Source organism: Triticum urartu, chromosome 1A (genome assembly GCF_056163025.1).
Source record: "Triticum urartu cultivar PI428250 chromosome 1A, HENAU_Tu73, whole genome shotgun sequence".
NCBI classification, from domain to species: domain Eukaryota; kingdom Viridiplantae; phylum Streptophyta; class Magnoliopsida; order Poales; family Poaceae; genus Triticum; species Triticum urartu.
The window spans coordinates 126,930,929-126,947,875 of NC_141873.1; the positions used below are offsets into that span (position 1 = coordinate 126,930,929).

Below are 16,947 nucleotides of genomic sequence, written 5' to 3' on the forward strand. Positions count from 1 at the left end.
CGACCGTGCTTTTGCCTACTCTTCTCGCTCTCATTTGTGTATGTTAGCCACCATATATGCTAGTCTCTTGCCGCAGCTCCACCTCATACCTTTTCCCTACCTATAAGCTTAAATAGTCTTGATCGCGAGGGTGTGAGATTGCTGAGTCCCCGTGACTCACGGATACTTCCAAAACCAGTTTGCAGGTGCCGATCTTATCGAGCAGGTGACGCAACCAAGCTCAAGGAGGATCTCTATGAAGATCTTGTCCTTTGTGTGGTTTCGTTCTAGTTGATTAGTAGTGGAGCCCAGTCGGGACGATCGGGGATCTGTGTAGCTTTTGAGGTAGTCTTCTTTTATTTTGGTTCTGTAGTCGGACCTTGATTGTATCTGGTTGATGTAATGCTTTATTCTTGTATTGTGTGAAGTGGCGATTGTAAGCCAACTATGTATCTTTTTCCTTATGTATTACATGGGTTGTGTGAAGATTACCTCACTTCGACATTGCTTTCAATGCGGTTATGCCTCTAAGTCGTGCTTCAACACGTGGGAGATATAGTCGCATCAAGGGCGTTACAAGTTGGTATCAGAGCCTTCCCCGACTTAGGAGCCCCCTGCTTGATCGAATCGCTGGTGTTGTTGAGTCTAGAAAAATGTTTTGAGTCATTTAGGATTATATATATAGGGGAGTAGGATTCTTTTTACTCCTCGGTCCCTTCGTCGCTCTGGTGAGGCATCCTGACGTAGAGTTTTGACTCTTCTCTTCTCAAATTTCTCTAAAAAAAAATTTAGGATCACGCGTGTATCTTGGAATCGTTCTGATGGTTTTGTGACGAGAACATTGTTCTTGGTGCCTCCTGACATTTAGGGGTTGTGGCAGTGTCCCGGGGAGTTGAGCTCCGAGGTGTTGTCGTCACAATTTTATCGTTGCAGTTCTGGAATACCTGAGTTTCGCCGACATCGAAAATCTCTTTTATGCAGTTGTTGGTGAGATAACCTTGATACCACCCAGTACTGGGGCGGGAGTTCGGGAGTATTGCCATAACTCGTATAACGGATGCTTTTCGAAGGTTGAGGTAAATGATTTCTGAAGGTTTCTTGGTTATGTGTTGAAGGATGGATACAGCTAGATGTAGGATTTGCTAGTTTTGGGTGAGATATTATGCTTCCCCTGTATCCCCAACACCTGATTGCATAACTGGAAAGTTTCGGGAGTTTATAAGTGGGAATTCAAGTAGCTCTTAGGATATCTTTCCGACAAATGTATAATATGAAATTGGGGTTCGACGTCTAGTGGTTCGCCTATCCACGGTTGGTTTTACAGTGGTTTCATTGTGTCTTAAAGAGTCCTTGGCTATGCCAACTCGGGGACGCTTCGTATGTCATGTGCACTTCCTTGTACATGATGGTGTTGTACGATCGAGCCCGTGTAGGCCCCACCACGAAAACTTCGGACGAAATCTCTATCATATGTTTGTTCCGGCTTATTTTGCAAGCCAATCCTTTGTTTTGTTTTTGAGCTGTGGTATTCGAGTTGCTTCGATGTCAAGTGTTGATTCCATACCTTTTCGAACCGGTGTTCTCATACTCCGATGTGAATACAAATCCTTCATGATAATCGAGATTGTCATTCCAATCCTTCTCAACCGGCGTATTTCTCTTCAAGTGGATCCGATCAACATCCGCAAGATCAACTCAAGTTTTCTCAATGTTGTTTGTTTCATCCGTCTCCAAGTTGCCTTTGTTTTTTCCCGCCCACCCACCCTTTTTCCTTAAGGACTAAGATTTCTTTATCAAGTATCTATCTTATGATTATGTAGTCTCTCCATTCTTTTCCGCCAATGTTCTTACTCGGTGATTCTCATGAAGATTCTAACGGAACCTCAAGTTCATCATCATTCTTTCTTTTCTTCTCCGGTGGATTCAATTCAAGCCTTATGTGTTGATCACATACTATTTTCCTTGTTTCAAATGCTTTTCTTATGCCGATGCACCTCTCAATCATCCATTTCTCGCTAATCATTGTTCCGGAGTGTTGAAGATATCTCAGAAGATTCATGTTTCCACTCTTAATCCGTTCAAGCTATTTTGAGGATGTTATCTCATTCAAGTCATTTATTCAACCGGCGTAATATATCTTTTAAATCGTTCAACGGTGTTTCTTTTGAGTGGGCCCTAACCCACAGGTCTTTTCCCAGTATCTTACCTGACTCTTCTTATTTTCCGGAGCTTTTCAAATTCATTTCAAAGTTTGACGTAAGAATGATTTGTCATCAGGCATATGTATTTCTCCATGATCTTTCGAATTCTTTCCGTCGATTGATTCAACCTTTCCATTATTCATTCTCCCGGAGTATCTAAACAATTCTTGGTGGTGTTTCTCATCGTCATTCTCAACATTTGAAGACCAAAGAAGATTTTTCCTCCATATCTTGCTCCATTCTCTTCAAGATTCGTGATTCTAGCCTGTTGCCATCCTCTCATAATTATTTTCGATTATGGGAATTCTTTTCACCCATCTGAAGCAATTCAAGAGTCTTCTCAGTTTGTTTATCCGGAGTCCATCAATTCAGATTTATTCATTCTCAGCGTTCAGCTCTCATTCTCCAAATCTTACCGATGCATCATTCAAGTATTCTCTTGTCATCTCGTGACCTCTTCGTTCTTATGTATCTAAATCCCCTCAAGTATCCTCATTCGTTCTCTAATTCTTCCCGGTGTTTCCTTATCTTCTCTTCATTCTTTTTCAGTTCTTACGGTGGTTCGTTCAAGATCTCTCTTCCTTGGTTATCATATCAATTTATTCGTTGTTTCAATCCTACCGGTGGTTCGTTGAAGACCTTTCCAAGTTGACGCTATATCTATCTTAATCCTTTCTACGAGAATAAGTAGTATGTAAAATCCGTTGCTTGTCATCAATTTAATTTGGTGAAGGATAAGCATAATGTAATTCTTATTCTTGTTTTCATCCAAGTGATTAATTCCTTATTCCGGAGGTTCATCAAAATTCTTGTTTTCAGTTGTTCATCTTTCTTGCCGGAGTGCCAAGTTTTCTCGGTTATGTCATTGCGAAGCTCCATCTAAATCATTACAAGGTTTCACCTTGTATTTTCAACCTCTCTTTCTTTTCGTTATCCTTTTGTTTACCGGAGTTCTTCATGTAGGTTCTACATGATGGTTCATCAAGGATTTAATTCCTTCTCGAAGTGTTCATCAAGATTCTTTTCTGAGGAACTCAAGTTTCCTTCATCTTGCAATCCAGAGTGCAATTCTTTCTACCGTACCATTGGAGGTGGTATTATGTCATTCTTGATAATTTGAATTCATGTTTCATGATTCACATGTTGTTAAGAATGAGGTATTTCTAAATTCATCAATCTCGTCATTGGAGTTATCTTGGGTTATATTTTCACCTAGAGCCTTCCCTAAGGATTGTTGCTATTTATGGTGCTTATAAATGACCCAAGTTCTTCTTTTATCCTCCTGGTGAATAAGTTTATCGTCTCCTTCTTGGTATCAAGTCAATCTATTGTTCCGTTAGTGGCAGAATTTCACCTCATAGTTTTGAGAAGTTTTTCATAAGCCCACTACCAGCTTACTCTTTTCGCTGTTGGTTTTCCAACTACTCTGTTCGACCCTTCTCCTAAGGATGCCTTTTCAAGCTCATTCGAGATAGAAGATATTGTTCTCTCCTCCGTTCTTTCCATTCCATTCTCTCTTTTCTTCCGGAGGCATTGTGATGTTGCTCTCGTCAACCCTCCTTTTTGTTCTTGTCAGGACCTTGTTCTTTTCATGCTTATCCATTTAACCGGAGTGTTGTGTCTTTTTTCTCAAGTTCTTTTCGCCTTATCAAGCCTTGCATCTCTTTTCAACAGGAGTACTTTCTGAGATCTTTCTTACCCCTTGTTCCATTCATTCAATAGTTCCGGAGGCTGTATGTTGTGATTTCATCAAGTGTCTTCTCATCTTACCAAGTTCTTATTCTATTCCTTTTCTTGTCAACCAGAGTGCTGTCCGAGTTTGTTCTTCCTTGTTACTCTTCCCTACCGGAGTGTTTTCAACTTTGTTCTTATTCGTTGTATTCTTTTCTCAAAATGGCTCAACCTTTTTCAAGGTTCTTTGGTATCACTCTTTTGTCAAAGAAGCAACTTAGTTTTACCTCTTCTCTTTCTCTTCCGTTTTCCCTCCGGTGCCATTCTAGATCTCGGGACGAGATCCTCTCGTAGTGGTGGAGTGTTGTAATGCCCCAAGACCGATGTGCCAGGTGTCCTCCAGTTATTCGCTGTTGTTGCCATGTCATTGCTTGCGTGTCATGCATTGCATATCATGTCATCATGTGCATTTCATTTGCATACATGTTCGTCTCATGCATCCGAGCATTTTCCCCGTTGTCCGTTTTACAATCCGGCGCTCCTATGTCACTCGGTGTCCCTTTCTACCTATTTTCGTGTGCGGGTGTTAAACGTTTTCGGATAGGACCGATGCTTGTCATGCGGCCTTGGTTTACTACCGGTAGACCGTCTGTCATGTTTTGTGCCATTTGAACTTCGTTTGATACTCCAACGGTTAACCGAGGAACCGAAAAGGCCTCGTGTGTGTTGCAGCCCAACACCCCTCCAAAGTGGCCCAAAACTCACCTAAACCCCCTCCATCTTCTCGGTCGTTCGATCACGATCGCGTGGCCAAAAACCGCACCTCATTTGGACTCTCCTAGCTCCCTCTACCTATAAATATGTGGCCTCCCCCTAAATTTCCGCGCAGATCTAACCCTAGTCTTCTTCATCCTTGCGCCGCCGGACACGTCCCCGTCGAGCCGGACATGTCTGTCGGACGCGTCACCCGGACCAATCAGAAGAGGCCACGTCGCATTCCCCGCCGCCTTAGCGAAGCCGGTGCCACCACCTCACCGTCCTCTCTCTCCTCCCCCGCCGCGGCCCGTGGGGCTCGAGGCAGGCCAGCCCGGGCCCGGATCCGCCGCGACCACGCCGAGCCGCGCTGTCCAGCTCCCGTCGACGCCGTGCCCGCGCGCCAACCGAGACCGCCGCCGCCAAGCGCCCTCTCGCCGGGGCCGCCCCGCCCCGCCGCCTAGGCTACCGTGCGCCGCCTCCACCGCCCGCCGCCTTCGCGCCTCGCCGGGCGCGAGCTCGCCGCCGCCATCCGCCGTTGCCAGGCCGGCCCGAGCACCTTTTCTCGCCGGCGCGTCCCGCTCCTCCCGCCGGAGTCCCTCATCGCCGGAGCGAGCCGCCTCGCCGGAGTCCTCCTCCCTCGCCGGCCGGATCTGGTGAGGGTGGACCAGATCCACCGGTTCGCGAACCAAACGCCCGCGCCGTCCCCGGATCTCTTCGTCCCGGAACCTCCTCGTCCCGTTCCCGCGAGGTCTAATTTCTCTAAGTCCTTTTCCCCCCTCATCCTTTTAGCGTTTTTCATCATGTCATAACTTCATCACCGCTGCTCTGATTCGTGCGTGTAGCATATCAAAATGTTCGTCTCGACGAGTACATCATTTCATATCATTGCATCATTTTCATTTGAGCTCATCTTGATGCCCAAAATGCTGTTGGAAGAAGGCTATATGAGGAATTATGTCAAATCTGTTTCAGCAAATGGCATTTTGTCATTTTTGTCATGATTAATGTGTGCATGTTATGATCCTGAGCTCTACATGTGTTTTGTGGAATGCCATGTAATCTTTACAGGGGTGTATGCCATGTATTTTTGTGATATTTGTGGTGACTAGCACAAGCATGCAAAGTAGCATAATCGTTGATGCTGATTTCAGGGACTTAGAATTTCACCAAGTCCTTGTCCTAATTTTGTTGTTATGCCATATGTTCATGTTGTTTCCTAGTGATCTGTGCCTCTTTTGAGGATGATCAGTAAGGATGTTTTGTTAATATTGTGGTGCTCTATCCATCCATGTCTTTGTTTGCATTTATGGAGCACCCTAGCTTAAGTCAATCGAACTCTACTTTTGCTATAAAATGATCCTGGCAGATTGTTGACATGTTTAGCGATTTTGCCGAGGATGTTGCTATTGATCCGTGCATGCTATGTTATTGTTCTTGCCATGTCTGGCTTATATGCTATGTCTTCTTGATGGGGTATGATTAGTTTGTCATGCCATGCTCTGTAGTGAGTGCATCGAGCTCGTAAATATGCCCACTCGTTAACTATTTTGCCATGCTCCAGTTTTTCACTAAGTCTGAATCTGTTTATGTTTTTGCTATGTTCACATGCTTGTAATTGTATTTTCTAATCCCTTTTGGCTCAAGGTCACTAAGAGACTTTTGTTATATGCTTTGAGTAGCTTCATGCCATGCCTTGCCTTGCCATGATATGTTCCTGTAGCATGTAGTTTTCATGCTCTAAAGATTGCTTCCTGATGATAAATACCTGACATGGTGTTAATTTCACAAAGTCTGAAACCAGTAATCTTTTGCACTTTTGCCATGCTTGTTTGAGCTTGCTATTGAGTAAATTAGCCGTAGCTCAGTGTTCATCTTTTGTCAAGCTTCATGAGTGGACCCCTTCCATGTATTTTGTTGCCATGTTTGAGTGTTTTAGCATATTTATCTTGATGCATTTAGATGGTCACTTGCTGTTTATCGCAGACCGGTGCCATATTTGTTTTGCTTGTCCTTTCCAAACCGTGCATCCGATTCCGGTGATCTTTATATCGACCGAAATCAATTCCTCTTTCCAGTGGCACTCTTGGATTTCCATGTTGAGGCCAGGTTCAATCATTCCTTTCAAATCATGCATATGCACCGCATACCGCATCCCGCATATCATGCCATGTTCATGTGTGGTTTATTTACTTTGTTGTGTGCTTCTTTCCGGTGTTGCTTCTTGGGGTTGGTTCCGATAAAGTCGCGTTTGTGAGGACCCGTTCGACTACATCCGTTTGTCTTCTTCATGGACTCGTTCTTCTTCCTTGCGGGATTTCAGGCAAGATGACCATACCCTCGAAATCACTTCTATCTTTGCTTGCTAGTTGCTCGCTCTTTTGCTATGCCTATGCTGCGATACCTACCACTTGCTTATCATGCCTCCCTTTTTGTTAAGCCAAGCCTCTAACCCACCTTGTCCTAGCAAACCGTTGTTTGGCTATGTTACCGCTTTGCTCAGCCCCTCTTATAGCGTTGTTAGTTGCAGGTGAAGATTGGAGTTTGTTCCTTGTTGGAACATGGATATTTTGTTGGGATATCACAATATCTCTTATTTAATTAATGCATCTATATACCTGGTAAAGGGTGGAAGGCTCGGCCTTATGCTTGGTGTTTTGTTCCACTCTTGCCGCCCTAGTTTCCGTCATATCGGTGTTATGTTCCCGGATTTTGCGTTCCTTACACGGTTGGGTTATAATGGGAACCCCTTGACAGTTCGCCTTGAATAAAACTCCTCCAGCAAGGCCCAACCTTGGTTTTACCATTCGCCACCTAGCCTTTTCTTTCCCTTGGGTCGGCCAGCCCAAGGGTCATCTTTATTAAACCACCCGGGCCAGTGCTTCTCTAAATGTTGGTCCAACCCAGAGCACCGTGCGGGGCCGTCCCTTGGCAACTTGGGTTACGTTGGCTCCCATACGCTTAGCTTATCAGGTGTGCCCTGAGAACGAGATATGTGCAGCTCCTATCGGGATTTGTCGGCACAGCGGGTGGTCTTGCTGGACTTGTTTTACCATTGTCGAGGATGTCTTGTAACCGGGATTCCGAGTTTGATCGGATTGTCTTGGGAGAAGGAATATCCTTCGTTGACCGTGAGAACTTGTGATGGGCTAAGTTTGGACACCCCTGCAGGGATTTGAACTTTCGAAAGCCGTGCCCGCGGTTATGGGCAGATGGGAATTTGGTAATGTCCGGTTGTAGAAAACCTGAAGTTGATCTTAATTAAAATACATCAACCGCGTGTGTAACTGTGATGGTCTCTTTCCGGCGGAGTCCGGGAAGTGAACACGGTGTTGTTGTTATGCTTGACGTAGGTTGCTCTAGGATCACTTCTTGATCATAGTTGTTCGACCGCGCTTTTGCCTACTCTTCTTGCTCTCATTTGCGTATGTTAGCCATCATATATGCTAGTCGCTTGCGCAGCTCCACCTCATACCTTTTCCCTACCTATAAGTTTAAATAGTCTTGATCGCGAGGGTGTGAGATTGCTCAGTCCCCGTGACTCACGGATACTTCCAAAACCAGTTTGCAGGTGCCGATATTATCGAGCAGGTGATGCAACCAAGCTCAAGGAGGAGCTCTATGAAGATCTCTTCCTTTGTGTGGTTTCGTTCTAGTTGATTAGTAGTGGAGCCCAGTCGGGACGATCGGGGATCTGTGTAGCTTTTGGGGTAGTCTTCTTTTATTTTGGTTCCGTAGTCGGACCTTGATTGTATCTGATTGATGTAATGCTTTATTCTTGTATTGTGTGAAGTGGCGATTGTAAGCCAACTATGTATCTTTTCCCTTATGTATTACATGGGTTGTGTGAAGATTACCTCACTTGCGACATTGCTTTCAATGCGGTTATGCCTCTAAGTCGTGCTTCGACACGTGGGAGATATAGCCGCATCGAGGGCGTTACATATGCCTAACAAATAGAGGAGTGAAACCTCCAAAAAGGAAGAACCGACATGACCTCCAACATCGAAAACATCATAGAAGATGCACGTGAACTCCGTTTTCGATGAAAACGGGCTTGTCATGAAAATGACCATAAGCTTCAAATCTCACAAGGAGAATAATCAAACAAGAACCAAAAAAGATGATGCAAGGATGCAATGGTTTGAGCTCTCTATGAACGATACGGTCAAGCTAATCATCGAGAGCCCCCCTTGATAGTACAGCAATCGATCCTATAACCCTTCCAGTCAAAAAAAAATCGATCCTATAACCCGGTCTCCCAACTACCACCATGAGACCGGAAAAATAGAAAACATATCAAGGGAAAACCTTTGGCTTGCACATGGTCCACTTGAGCTAGATGATGACGATCTTGACTCCCTCAAGTTGGACCATCTTTCTTAATTGCGTTGGCTTGATGAAGACTAGTTGATTGCTCCCCATACTCCATTATGGGTGAGCCACTCTTCCGCACATCTTCATGAATCCATTGTTAACACAATGGACGACAGGCTTCAAGCATTTAATCTCTTCATGATGCTCCACTTGAACTTGCACACCGCAACCTAACCCCACAAAGAACTCTCACGAAGACCATGGGTTAGTACACAAAGCGTAATTGACAATGCTTACCATACCATGGGATCACTTGATCCCTCTCGGTACATCTTCTACGCTTTGTGGGTTGATCAACTTGATTCACTCTTTGACTTAGTCTTGATCAACCTCTCACAAGACCAATCTTTAGGTAATTCCTTGAATAGCACCTTGGTCGACACAAACTCTCCTTGAAACCAACACATGTATTCCAAGAAAAGCCTATGGACAAAACCTTCAAATATAACTCAAGGCAACCATTAGTCCATAGAGATTATCATCAATTACCAAAACCAAACATGGGAGCACCGCATGTTCTTTCATAGGGCGAGCCCAATGAAGCGCCACCGCCTGGGAACCACCTCCCGCACCGCGCAGAGACCCCCGATGCTGGACCACCCCGCAGCCGTGGACGGACGGCCGCACACGCCATCGGCCGCACGAATCGGAGCACCGCCGGGAGCAGTCAGGGGCCACCACGCATGCACCACCACCGGAGCGCCCAAAACTCCGCAGATCTCACACGAGAGAGCCGACAAACCCGCGAGGAACGAGACCCGCCAACGCCAGCCGCCGCAGGGGCTTTGCCCAGCGACGTGTGCCGGCGACGGCGGGGGAGGGAGGGGGTGGAGGGGGCGGCGGCGGGTGGCGGTTGGGGTTTTCGCCCAATATGTGGTGGCAATATGTGGTGCAACGACCCCACCACACGCATTTAAAGGTACCTAGTGATTTCAGCTCAATGCGTGAGATTGTCAAAAGAAAAAATGATATCCATGGACACCTAGGACATATTTTATAGACCCCCCCCCCCGGTGAGATCACGAAAATTTGCTCATGACAAGAGTCGAACTCCAGTCTACAAGGTACGCCACAACGAACTTGCCACTGGGCTACTGCCCAGTCCTGGGCCCAACCCAATTCCCTTCTTTTTTCAATTTTATTTCTACATTCTCCTTTTTATTTTGGAAAAAACTAACGCCCACACGTGTGACATCTTGCACATCGCTCACACGCTTCCTTTACCACTCACTTTGCCACATGTAAACAGATGACATCAGTAGAAATCTTTTTGGTTTCGGCTTAAAAATGTTTTATCTCTTAATTAAAAAATTGAATTAAAAATCCTTTTCACCATTATACCCGTCTCGACGAGATCTTCAAAACTAGACCCCATGTTGATATATTTCGACGAAAAAAATTTGTCCAAAAGTTGCCATGATGTTTACATTGTAGTTGCCATAGTGCTTAAAGTAAAGTTGCCATGTGGTAATTTCATTTTGTATAGCATGGCAATTTTAGTATTTTGGTGATGGCAACTCCAGCACTTTGACCATGAAAATTACTTTTTGTATGAACCATGGCAATTTAAGGTGCATGTATCATGGCAATTTTAGTTTATGGTTCATGGCAAGTCTAGTTTCTTAATTTCCTATTTTATAAATGTCAAAATTTACTTTTAAATGTAGAAGAAATAACTGAAACATATCATGACAACTTCAATGTAAACACCATGGCAATTCATGTGCAATAGATATGGCAACTTTTAATCCAAAAAAATTCATCAAAATATATTGATATGAGATCTAGTTTTGAAAATCTCATCGCGAGGGATTTAATGATGAAAATGAATCTTCAATCGGATTTTTTATTTAAGAGATAAAATATTTTAAAAACTGAAAATCCAAAAAGATTTTCACATACATGCATGCGGTGACGTGGCAGAGTCTGTGTTTTATAGGGCGTGTGGGAGGGTTTCGCTCCCCCACACCTGTGGGCGTTACCATTGTCCTTTATTTTTTATTTTATTCATTTTAATTTCTTTATTCTTACCTTTGCTTCTCTTTTTAAGGTTGCATGTTTTTTCTCGTTTTTTCAAAACATATGACCTTTTTCTCTAAATACTTGAATATATATATTTGTATGTAGGAAATAAATTTTAAATATGAGATTAATATTTTTATTCAGATATTTTATTTTTCCATTTTTTTGCAATATATAAACTTTTCAATATCTGAAATTTATTATAATACTTAAAAAATTTAACATCAATGTTAGATTTGCGACTTATGACAAAAGGCGCCAATAATCACTAAACCTGTTGAGACGGTTTAATTTAGTCACTTAACTCCAACAAAACCCTTTTGACCCACTAAAGTTGTTGAATTTATTTGGCTTGCTAGACTATTTTTTTTTTGCAACGAACCAATTATGCTGTTAAACAATGGACCCAGCCACCCAGGTTGGCACAGCAAACAAAATTCACTTCCACTGCATAATCAAGGAACTTGCACCCATTAAAAAAAAGGAACTTGCACCTATTAAAAAAAAGGAACTTGCACCCATTAAATTTGTACCCAGAAATAAACTCAGTTTTTGCTGGTTCAAAAAGTGTGACTCCCTCTGTTCAAAGAGTATAAGATAGTTTAACTCTTTTCTGAATTGGAGGTATATAAACACGTTTTAGTGTGTTTGTTCGCTTATTTCTGTCTGCATGTAGTTTATATTGGAACAGAACATCTTATATTTGTGAACAGAGCAAGTAAGTACTTCCTCCGTTCCTAAATATAAGTCTTTTTAGAGATTTTACTATAGACTACATACGAAGCAAAATGAATGAATGTACACTTTAAAATATGTCTACATTCATCCGTATGTAGATTGTAATGCAATCTTTAAAAAGACTTATATTTAAAAACGGAAAGGGGGTACTACTGAATCACCCAGAATTTGTAATACACAATATCTAACATTCAGGGAAGCTAACAAAAGCAAGGGAAACTTCAGATCAAAAGCTCAAATAGAAGAAAAAAGATGCGAGCAACATATAGTTCAACAAGGAATTCCATAGCTCTGATCAGCATATAGTTCAACAGGCCGTAGATGGTTCGACATTCTTTCGCATTGTGGAAGCTGTTATGAAGCAGCAACAAATTAGGATTTAGGGACGAGGCCCACCGAATCTATTCGTGGCCTAGTTACCAAATCGGATGTATGTCATGCTTCCAATTCGACAGCCTCCGACTAACGGTGCCCTTCCAAAAGTATTTTTAACATCAGATAAAAAAAATATTTTTAACATCAATGTTAGATTTGGCACCAATAATCACTAAACCCATTGAGAGTTTGTGACGGTTTAATTTAATCATTTAACTCCAACATTATCTTTTTTTTTGCATCACTAACAATACTCTTTTACCCACTAAAGTTGCTGAATTTATTTGGCTTGCTAAGTACTCCCTCCGTTCCAAATTACTCGTCGCAGAAATGAATGTATCTAGAACTAAAATACATCTAGATACATTCATACCTGCGACAAGTAATTCGAAACGGAGAAAGTATTGACTAGGTATTTTTTTGGCAACAAACCCGTTATGCTCTTGAACATGGGCCCAGCCACCCAGGTTGGTAGCAAACAAAATTCAGTTACACTGCATTAGCCAGTTTTTGAACCCAGTAGTACTACTGAATCAAGGAACTTGCACTCATTAAATTTTTAGCAAGAAATAAACTCAGTTTTCGCCAGTTAGAAAAGTACTACTACTGAATCGCCCAGAATAATCTAAGTGACTGAATCAAATTGGAAAGAAAAGAAAAAGACAAATAAAAGTGCCCGCATGAATCTTGGCGTAATATCAATGGCATATGAATTAGATGTACAATACTTAACATCTAGATGTGCTTTAGCAAAACTGAATTTGTAACACACAATATCTAACATTCAGGGAAGCTAACAAAAGCAAGGAATAACAATTCATTTATATCTATATCTAGATATATACCAATATAAAAAAACCAAAGATGCAGATCCAACTGATCAGTCATTGAACTAAGTTAATTCAACAACCTAGACTGCTCCAATGACGAGCATTAAATGTGTTTAACGTGTAATTAATATCATATCAAATATTGCATTAATCATAAGATTAACACACAAATAATAGCATACCTAAAATTCACGTGCAATTAATATATTACCTAAATATTTTGCACATTTACTAGTAAACCAAAATCAGCATTACATGCCCCAAATCTCCTACTGAAGCCCCTCAACAACCGAATACCATCACATGCATGGATGCACAAACCAATTAGATAAAACTCTATCAAAAGCTCGAATACAAGAAAAAAGCTGCGAACAACACACAGCTCGACGTGGAAGTCATTCGCAATGTATTGTTCAACAGGAAATCCGTCTTAGATGGTTCGACATTCTTTCGCATGCTTAACCAAAACACATGTAAAAATGGCTTGACGATCTCAAGATCCAGGCATTTCAATATAGACACGGAATCTATCCAACCGACGACACTTTCGAACAGTTCCGAAGTTCCTCGATCATGGTGGTTCAAATCCAACGCCAGGACGCCACGCGATATTCCAGATCATAGATGTAATAGCCAGGCAATCACCACTCCTTCACTAGCTAACGACCCTCACGGCCTCACCCCCATCCATCGATCTCCTAGAAGACGAACGGGTTCGCAGCGGCCGGCGGCACGGTGGTTCCGCCGCAGTGGCGAGTGGCGTACCTCAGGCCCGGCTCCGGGATCATGGACCGCTTTCGTTCCCCGGGCACCATCAGGTTGCCGTCCTTGTCTTCGTAAGTCTGCACCACCAAATGCAACCCAACATATACCAAATTCCCAATCAGCAAAGAACGTAACTACAGTACAAGTCTACAACTACTGTCAGATCAAGAGTCACAGTAGGGTGCCCGATCGATCGCGTTACGGACCTCGATGTCGCCGAAGGCGGAGGCTAACCACGGCTCTGACCCGGTGCATCGCAGGAAGTGCCGGTCGCCGTAGACGTCGACGGGGATGATCTCGTGGCCGTCGCCACCCGCGTGGTGCGCACACAGCTCGGAGCAGAAGGCGAGGCCGCAGCCGATGCAGAACGAGTCCCTCCGGTACCCCGCGGGTGCCACCGAACCCTCCGTCTCGTCCGTGGCGGCTGCGCTGGTGTCGTGGCCTCGGTGGTGCTCCCCGCAGCAGTGCTCGCAGAAGGCGGCGCCGCCACAGGTGTTGCAGACGCGATCCCTGGTGCACGTCTTGGAGAAGTCTGCGGTCCCGAGGTGAGTCATCCACCAAGGCAACTCCTCGCCGTCCTCAACCTCCCCGTTCCACTGGAAAGGTACGAACAGGTTGCCATGCTCGTCCACGAAAGCCTGCAGCCAAATTAAGAATCAACAGACAAAGAAACTACCAACCACTCCCAGATCGATCTAAAAACACGGCATGGTTGATCGATCAAGTCACCGACCAGCCTGAGCAAGCAGTGCAATGCGGGGAACCACCACTCGGAGCCGGTGCATCGCACGCAGTGCCACTCGATGAACTCGTCGATGGGGATGACCTCGTGGCCCTCGCCGCTTGTGTGGTGCGCGCACAGGTCGGAGCAGAAGACCACGCGGCAGCCCGTGCAGAACGAGTCTCTCCGGTGCACCACGGTAGCCTCCAAGCCGTCCTCCTCCGGGATGTAGGCGGCGGTGTCGTGGCCTGGGTGGTGTTCCCCGCAGCAATGCCCACAGAAGGCGGCGCCCACGCAGGTGTTGCAGACCCGGTCCCGGGCGCACGTCTTGGCGAAGTCGGTGGTGACGAGCTCGAACATCCACGGAGGAGGCCACGGTCCGTCCTCGACCGGCTTTGCAGCTGCAGCCGGCTTCCGGTGCAGCGGCACCAGCAGATTGCCCTCGTTGTCCCGGAAGGTCTGCAGCATAGCCAAACCAGTCGGGGAACCCCGAATCAACTGGCACGATCAATCAATTCGAGAGTAAAAAACCCCGAATCCATGGATCTCGTGGAGACCTGGATGCCCGCGAAGACGGCGAACCACCGCTCCGACCCGGTGCATCGCGCGCAGTGCCATCCTTCGTACTCGTCGACGAGGATAACCTCGTGGCCCAGTCCGTGGTGCGCGCACAGCTCGGAGCAGAACGCGACGCGGCAGCCGATGCAGAAGGAATCCCTCCGGTGGTCGGTGGCGTCGTCGTCGGTGGGGGCGGGGGAGGTGACGTGGCCGCGGTGGTGCTCCTCGCAGCAGTGGCCGCAGAAGGCGGCGCCGCCGCACGTGTCGCAGACGCGGTCCCTGGAGCACGGCTTGGAGAAGTCCGCGGCGGCGAGATGAGAGACCCAGGGAGGGCGCTGCTCTCCGCCCTCCGCCGCCGCCGCCGCCCTTCCGTGGCCGCCGAGGTAGGGCATGGTCACCGGATCCCCGCAGTTGCAGCAGCGACGCGGCAGCGGCAGCCCCATCCCGCGGCGGCTCCGATCCTTCCTTGCACGGCCCAACTTTTTTGGTTCTTTCTTCTGAAGGGAAGAGAGAGGATCGGGTGGGTGTGTGTAGGCTTGTTTCCCAGCGGAAGATGTGTAGGGCTTTATATAGGCCCGAGTGGTGTTCGGGCCTAACTTACGCTGGGAGTTGTTGGGCTGCTCCGCACTGCAGTGTACTCCCTCCGTCTATGAATAAGTATACATCTAGTTTTTATCTTAAATTAAAGTTTTAAAACTTTGACCATCTTTCTAGAAAAAAGTAAAAGCATTTATGGAACCAAATTAGTACCACTAGATTGGTTTTTAATTGTACTTTGATAATATATCAATTTGATGCCATATATATTACTATTATTTTTTATAAAGTTGGTCAAAATTTTAAAACTTTGACTTAGCACAAAAGCTAGATGTACATTTATTTACGGACGGAGAGAGTACACAGTTGTACACACTGTTTTTCTTTCTTGGGGCATATCTGGGATCCTCTGCAATCATCTACGTATCCCTCAAAAAAAAAGCAATCATCTACGTGAGCTCTAGCACTAATGAATATTCATATATTATTATTGACCCATACGGCAGCTCCAACCAACACCCCATCAGAAGTCGCACTCATACAAAATGTAGTAATACTATGAGTTATGTCGTTTCCATCTCTCGGTGGATCTTAACCAAACATACATCAGGCAAGAGTTGCAAAAGTTCCAACTCCCCTTTCTTCATGCCAACATAAGTGCCCTTTGTTCGACACTGAATCTGACAAATGCTTCTACACATTTAAGCAATCCTTCTTGAGGAACATAGGATTAGGGGATATGATGGCAATATAAAAGTCTGGAATATGATGGCAATGTAAAAGCCTGTCAGACAAGGCCCCAGCTCCACGTCTTCGACACTAGAACAATCTGAAATATTATCCAAAGAGGAATTGACAACCATACCCGTGTGATCTTGCATCACACCAACACTAAAAATTTCTATTGGTGTGTTTTTAGAAGGGTTTGTTTTAGAAGTGATCCCTACTTAGATAATTTTGTGATCAGCAAAAGACCATTAACAATCTCTTTCTTGATTGACACTTCACTTGCTTGTCTTTGTTTGCGGTTCGAACAATATTTTTTTTAAAAAGAAGGATCCCGACCTCTGCATCAGAGCGATGCATACGGTCACTTTTATTAAAAAGCAAATAAGTTCAACACAATTCTTGAAGTCTCAAACAAACGAACCCGAAAAACGCTCATAAAGAGCAAAAGAGTAAAAGTAAAGCCACACCCGGCTGGCAAAATGAAGATAGAAAAACCAATTGCCTATTCTATTACATAACCGTTATCCAAACCAGTTGAAAATAACTCGTACTACCATCTTCCATCGGATAGATCCAGTAACCAAACGCTCCCTGGCCGGATCAACGCAGTGGCTCGGAAGATAACCTGCAAAAAATGAGTATTTGTTGTTCTGTTAAAAACCAAATCATTTCTACAGTTTCATACTGCCCA

At 44.6% G+C, this 16,947-nt stretch overlaps 1 protein-coding gene across 1 annotated transcript; it reads right to left on the reverse strand.

Moving 5' to 3' along the window:
* Positions 1-13,242: 13,242 nt before the first annotated feature.
* Positions 13,243-15,515, reverse strand: LOC125518860 (uncharacterized). The gene is made up of 4 exons (XM_048683760.2): positions 14,990-15,515; positions 14,445-14,891; positions 13,918-14,349; positions 13,243-13,788 (listed from the first exon to the last, which is right to left on the reverse strand). The coding sequence occupies exons 1-4, from the start codon at positions 15,431-15,433 to the stop codon at positions 13,645-13,647; spliced, it is 1,467 nt and encodes a 488-aa protein (XP_048539717.1). The 5' UTR covers positions 15,434-15,515; the 3' UTR covers positions 13,243-13,644.
* Positions 15,516-16,947: the final 1,432 nt, after the last annotated feature.

Coding starts and splice junctions, on each gene's coding strand:
- LOC125518860 (XM_048683760.2), bottom strand. CDS start 15,433: ATGGGGCTGCCGCTGCCGCGTCGCTGCTGCAACTGCGGGGATCCGGTG. Junction 14,892..14,989: donor CCGTCTTCGCGGGCATCCAG/GTCTCCACGAGA, acceptor GCTATGCTGCAG/ACCTTCCGGGACAACGAGGG. Junction 14,350..14,444: donor TGCACTGCTTGCTCAGGCTG/GTCGGTGACTTG, acceptor ATTTGGCTGCAG/GCTTTCGTGGACGAGCATGG.